Below are 6,759 nucleotides of genomic sequence, written 5' to 3'. Positions count from 1 at the left end.
ATTTTATTAACCTTTGCCCTCTTAATATCTCCTTTTTACCAAAATCCTCATGATCCATCTTAACGTTATTCAAACAAACCAAGGTAGCAAAGCTGTATATTCTCCAATTTGCCATCCGCGAGAGATACGACACTCGGGGAGTTCATGACTCTTCGTTTTAACACCCTCCATACCTTCACTATCCACTCACCCATACGAACAATCCTTGTCAAAATGGCGCCGTTGCCGGGGATGGCAAACAGTGAATTTAACGTTTTACTATCTTGAGTCATTTGGATAACTTGTTTACTTTCTTTTCTTTTGTCTTATTATTATCGCCAATTACATTTCCACACCCAACCACACATTATTTGAGCTAATCTGTGAAGGGATCTACCTCTTGTGTTCCGATTCTTTGTCTGAAAATTTGATTGCAGGAATTCTTTGATAAAATAATGGATCCACCTCCACCTAATGAGCAAGCTTATCATGGTCATATACCATACATAAGAAATCCCTACTACCCTTCACAACCCCAACCTTCATACTCACACCCTCAATATTATCATAACTACCATTTCCCTTACCCACCTTCTTTCCATTACTCACCACCTCCTCCACCAACTTACTATCATGAACAAGCATACGTAACACAACATTTTCAACCCCAGAGATATCCTACTTCCGAGATACTTCCTCATTACCCTCAGATGCATTTCGACAAGCCAAAACATCAAAATTCTGAAATTTTTGCGAGCTGTGATCCTACCACGAGATCCACACGCGTGTGCGCCGGCGTGGGAGCTCACTGGAATAATTCCACGCTGACTCACACGCGTGGTGAGGACGTGGACGGATCCTGTGCATATGCCTATTCCTCTACTTCTCCAAAGCAGCCTCTTTCACCCGGAAGCCACCAAACCACCCTCGAGCAATGCCTAAATGATTTCATCCGAGAAACGAGGGAGGAGAATGCCAGACTTAAAGAGACCATTACTAAAGAGATGCTCGGAGAAATCCAAGAACTACGCCACGAGACACTTTCACCGCTTCAAACGGTTGAAAGCACCTTCGCAAAAATCATGGAAATGATCCAATCTCAAGGAGAAACAGATGTAAATACCGTAACACTGAGAAGCGGGAGAGCACTTCCAGACGTTGTTCCACCTCCTCCGCAACCTGCCCCAACAAAAGAGTCAAAAGTGGACAACGAAGAGACCACCAATTCAACACAAGCCAAGCAAACAATTGAAGAAGAACTCAGGAAGGAAGAAATGCAACCGCAACCTTCTCGGAAAGGAAAAGAAATCATGCAAGAACCACCGCCGGTGCCGAAAGCAAAACTCCCGTTCCCTTAAAGATTTCGCACCGATATCGACAACGCCAAATACGACAAATTCTTACAAATGCTACGCCAATTACACGTTGATATGCCATTCATCGATGCACTAGGAGAAATGCCGAGGTATGCCAAATTCCTTAAAGATCTTCTATCTAACAAAAAAAAATTGGCTAAAACTGCTACTGTTGTGCTAGGAGATGAATGTTCTGCTATATTACATAAGGATGTGCCTAGAAAATTAAAAGATCCTGGAAGCTTTACTATACCTTGTAATATAGGAGGAACGACTTTTAATAGAGCCTTGGCAGACCTAGGTGCTAGCATCAATCTAATGCCCTTCGCATTATATTGACAATTGAATCTAGGAACCCTTAAGCCCAGCGCATGAGCATTCAATTAGCTGACCGATCTACCAAATACCCCAGGGGTATAGTGGAAGATGTTTTAGTCCGAGTTGATAAATTTATTTTTCCCGTGGACTTTGTGATCTTGGACATGGACCCAGATTTGGAGATTCCTCTCATATTGGGCAGACCTTTCTTGGCGACTGCTAGAGCATTAATAGATGTGGGAGAAGGCAAACTTGTCATCCGTGTAGGAGACGAGTCTGCTAGCTTCGACGTGACTAAAATGATGAAATATCCTTTAGATGGCGATGAATGCTTTTTCGTTGATTATGTGCATGATGAAATTGATTATTTGTGCGAAATACCTAAAGCTAAGAGGCATGATTTCAATTGGGAATGTCCCATAGGTGCTAAGGATTATTATGAAAGTACTTTTGAGCATGAACTTAATTCTTTACATATTGCTTTACACCGAGAGGTCGATCGTTTTAATTTGCTCAATAATGATTGTATTCCTGAAATTGTTGAGAATATAAATGTAATACCCCGTATTTTCCTAACATTATTATTTTATCCTAAGGCATTGACATTCATAAGTTATGATCTTCAGATATTTCAAAAGAATTTTTATAAGTGAGTATAGTTGTTATTAAGCTGCGATCGTACGTACCGGTCACGAACCGTAAAATTTTTAGGAACTAGTATTCGGACCCGTTTGTCCTAGGAAATGAATTATTAGACACCATACTATTATTCTTGAATTTCCTATTTAATTAAATCAGCTCATAGCAGCGAAAATTTATTTTGATCGTACATCGCTAAATTCCGCGGTGTACCGAACCTAGCCCAATTTTGAGGGTTAGTCTGGAATAAATTTTTAGTTTCGGAATTTATTCTATCTGGATTATTTTCTACCGAAAATTCATCTGTTTCAATCCCGATCAGTCCAAGTTGAGATATTTCATTATTTTATTATTTTTTTTCCCTCAAGCTTATCCCATAATTGTGATCAAGTATAAAAGCCCTTTCTTCCCCAATTTCCCCTTCATTTTGCCGAAAAAGAGAGGAGAGAAAAGGGAGAGTTCACCATTGTTTTCTTCCATTGCTTCCATAGCCAAAATCCTTCTCAACTCTCAATTTTATTCGGTAAGTTTTCAATTTTATTCGGTAGAAAGCTTTGAAATCCTTCCTAGGTTATGAATCTATACTTAATTTCTTGAAATCTCTTGTTATGGTGATGATTTGAATCTAGGGTTTCAAAGTGAAATTTGGGGAAAATCATCCAAAGTTGTTCCTAAGGAATTGTGACCACTTTGAGGTAAGGAATCCCTTAAGTTGGATTAGTCACTTGAATTTGGATAATTGATTATTTGGTTGAAATATGGTGTTTTTGAGCTTTGGAAATATTTTTATACATGTTCATAGCTTGGATATGCATGTATATGTTATATTTATGTTCATATGAGCTTACTCTTGTGAGAATAGTGAAAGGAAATCAGGGTAGATTCTGGCAGTAACTTCCGAGATTTATTGGGAAAAATTGGTAAGGTATTTTGATCCTATTTTCTTCAGATATGTAGTTCTATAAGTGTAGAACCTGCATATAAAATTTCATAATGATCGGAGTAGTGGAAGTATGGTTTTCGGAATATTTCCCAAAATTGGTCCAGGGAGAGACAGAATTCCGGACAGCACACTGCCAAGGGCAAACATGGAATTTTCTGTGTTTATTCGCGAACCAAAATGACCAAAACTTTTTATGGACATCAAGTACTATGAGTTGGGGTTCTACCATAAAAATTTCAAGTGAAAAGGAGTTCGGGAACTATTTTTAGCAGCTCAATCTTTCGGACTGCGCCAAGCTCAATTACTGAGGCGGAACGTGTTGGACGCGGCGCGTCCAGTGGAGTCCAGTAGGTTCGAGAGTAAGATCAAATTGTATAAGCTTTGATTATTATTATTGATGTTCAGATGATGGGGTTATAATGAACCTAAGAGGTTATGAGAATGATGATGATGTTATAACATGTTAATACTTGGGTTATGAAATGGTGATAAAGTTAGGATGGTTATTACTGATGATTGTAATGATTATAGATAGTAATTAGAGCTTAATTAAGGACTTAGTAATTAATGATGGATTAACAATGGAGTTCAAGAGGTAATTAAGCTCTAATTATAGTGATTAAGGACTGATAACAGTTATTAAGGTTTAATGACTGGATGAATAGACGGAATGGTAATTAATATATTATCAAGGTGGGACTAATTATTTGAAGGATTATATTTGATGATTATTGTGAGATCTTTGTTATGGGCAATACTCTCTATTTGGTGGTTATGTTGAAAGATTGGAACTACTCCTTTCGAATTTATTTGGAGAGGTTGGAATTCTCTCTTTGGTTATTATTTTAAGAACTTGGAAGTGATTCTTTTGATTTGGGGATTGTTGGTGTTTACTTGAGGATTTAAAATATCTCTTTGGTAAAGATATTATGGTTTAAAGGAATTTTGAGTGGTGATGATATTACGATATTTATTAAGGAAATTGTTATATGGAAATATTGAGATAAAGATTGGATATGGTGAATTTTGAGGAAATAGTTGTTGAAGGACTTTGGATTATGGTTAGGTAATGACTTTACCTCAAGTTACGATCTAATGGTGTTAATCATGGTGGAAGTTGTCAATGGAAATAATGACAAGGACAGCTATCTATTATTAGTTAATGGTGGAACCATGATTATGGATCACCGACGATGATTGGATTGTAAGATGAATTGAGATTCATGATAAGGAATAAGGTTAAGGATGTTAATATTAATGGTGCTATGAATCGATTGATTCATAAATGATTGACTATGGGTTCATACTATTATAATAATAGTATTGGAAATGGATATATGTAGTGTTAGTAGAATATACAAGTGTATAACTAGCTGGATTGAATTCAAGTATGGGACTTGAATATGAAGTATATCCAAGAATATCCTAGTATTGTATATGATGAAGTATCCGATGAGTGACCAGCTTGTGTCCAGTTATACTTTCTTCCAATCTTTGCTCGTGCTTGAGCCATGTTTGAAAAGCCTGCGGGCAGAGAAAGGCTTTTGAAAATCCTTCAGGGGCTAAAGAGGTAGCCGATTTCCAATATTGGACTCATTTGTGAATTATGTCCAAAGAAATGATTGTTGTAAGAGAACTGAAGGAAGGATCACGTTTTCAAACCCTTAGTTTCTAAAGTGAATTGAGGAGGACCTTGATTGACCTACGGGAAGGCTTAATTGCCATGGCCCGGGGTTGTTGATATGATTGACCTACGGGAGGGCTTAATTGCCATGGCCCGGGGTTGTTGATATGATTGTCCTACAGGAGGGCTTAAATGCCATGGCCTGATGGTTGTTTATTTGACAAACCTCATGGGAGGGCTTAAAGTGCCATGGCCCAGTGGTTTTGTTTATGTCTCCTTGACAAACCTCATGGAGGGCTTAAAGTGCCATGGCCCAGTGGTTTTGTTTATGCCGTATGACATGCAATTCATACTGAGGGCGAAGTCTATTCGCCGGGTACTGTATCACTCGTAAGCTGCGGTTTGCGGGGGTGTGCACACTTAAGTATGGTTACTCATGAAATATCGGGCAAGATTCGTTTCAACGAGCCTAGTTAGGCCAACTAGGATTCATTGTAACGATCCGGTATAGATCCAGGGGAATCGATAAGATACAGGGGGATGCCAGACATTGACCCTGAGTCGAGACCCAAGTGGAAAGGAGGGGACAAGATTGGTTGCTCCTAAGGCCTCAAGCTCTCAAGTTAAGGAAACTAAGGATATATTTTTTATAATGAAGGGTAGTTACGCTGTAACTACGAGAGAAGAGAAAGGTGTTAAGGGCTAGCACTGAAGTATGCTAGCGAATTCGTTTTCTTGAGATGATTAGTAAGGAAATTTCCCTGTGATGAGGGACTGAAAGGAGAAATGATGAGTGGGAAAGATTAGAAGTTTCACAGCAGAAAAACTTATGATTTTCAATATCTATTTGTATTCTCAAATGATTTTGTCTTACGAGACGAGTGGATGTTGTTTCACTAAATGTTTTCAAACCTTTGTCTACTTTTGAGTGACATCGGATTTCCTTACTTAGCCGTCGCGCTAACTGCACTTCAATGTGTTTCTTATCAGTTGCAGATTAGTGTGGGCCCCTGTAGCCGATGAGCTCGGAATAGAAGGGAAGTACAGGTTGAGGTCTACTCTTTGATGTAGACAGGGATTGTTATTAATGTTGTAAGTTTAGCCTGTGCACTTAGAGTGGAGTTTGTCAAAGAGGTGATAGAATTCACTCTAGGTGTGGCGGTAGCACCCGGNGAAAAGCCTGCGGGCAGAGAAAGTCTTTTGAAAATCCTTCAGGGGCTAAAGAGGTAGCCGATTTCCAATATTGGACTCATTTGTGAATTATGTCCAAAGAAATGATTGTTGTAAGAGAACTGAAGGAAGGATCACGTTTTCAAACCCTTAGTTTCTAAAGTGAATTGAGGAGGACCTTGATTGACCTACGGGAAGGCTTAATTGCCATGGCCCGGGGTTGTTGATATGATTGACCTACGGGAGGGCTTAATTGCCATGGCCCGGGGTTGTTGATATGATTGTCCTACAGGAGGGCTTAAATGCCATGGCCTGATGGTTGTTTATTTGACAAACCTCATGGGAGGGCTTAAAGTGCCATGGCCCAGTGGTTTTGTTTATGTCTCCTTGACAAACCTCATGGAGGGCTTAAAGTGCCATGGCCCAGTGGTTTTGTTTATGCCGTATGACATGCAATTCATACTGAGGGCGAAGTCTATTCGCCGGGTACTGTATCACTCGTAAGCTGCGGTTTGCGGGGGTGTGCACACTTAAGTATGGTTACTCATGAAATATCGGGCAAGATTCGTTTCAACGAGCCTAGTTAGGCCAACTAGGATTCATTGTAACGATCCGGTATAGATCCAGGGGAATCGATAAGATACAGGGGGATGCCAGACATTGACCCTGAGTCGAGACCCAAGTGGAAAGGAGGGGACAAGATTGGTTGCTCCTAAGGCCTCAAGCTCTCA

General features: G+C 39.6%; 1 protein-coding gene across 1 annotated transcript; it reads left to right on the top strand.

Annotated features, from left to right (window-relative positions):
- The first annotated feature begins 213 nt into the window (after positions 1-213).
- On the top strand, positions 214-1,337 carry LOC116003901 (cyclic AMP-responsive element-binding protein 5-like). Its single transcript, XM_031243842.1, has 3 exons — positions 214-234; positions 417-764; positions 876-1,337. Exons 1-3 carry the CDS (start codon positions 214-216, stop codon positions 1,335-1,337), a joined length of 831 nt encoding a protein of 276 aa, XP_031099702.1.
- The last annotated feature ends 5,422 nt before the right edge of the window (positions 1,338-6,759 follow it).

This window comes from Ipomoea triloba, chromosome 14 (assembly GCF_003576645.1).
Source record: "Ipomoea triloba cultivar NCNSP0323 chromosome 14, ASM357664v1".
Classification (NCBI taxonomy): domain Eukaryota; kingdom Viridiplantae; phylum Streptophyta; class Magnoliopsida; order Solanales; family Convolvulaceae; genus Ipomoea; species Ipomoea triloba.
Note: the sequence above shows the minus strand (reverse complement) of the source record. Positions and strands in the feature narration are given on the sequence as shown.

Excerpts from the sequence above, each read along its gene's own strand:
- LOC116003901 (XM_031243842.1), top strand. The coding sequence starts at position 214 with ATGGCGCCGTTGCCGGGGATG. Across the intron at positions 235-416 it reads TGGCGCCGTTGCCGGGGATG|GAATTCTTTGATAAAATAAT; the intron begins GCAAACAGTGAA and ends ATTTGATTGCAG. Across the intron at positions 765-875 it reads CTACCACGAGATCCACACGC|CCTCTTTCACCCGGAAGCCA; the intron begins GTGTGCGCCGGC and ends TCTCCAAAGCAG.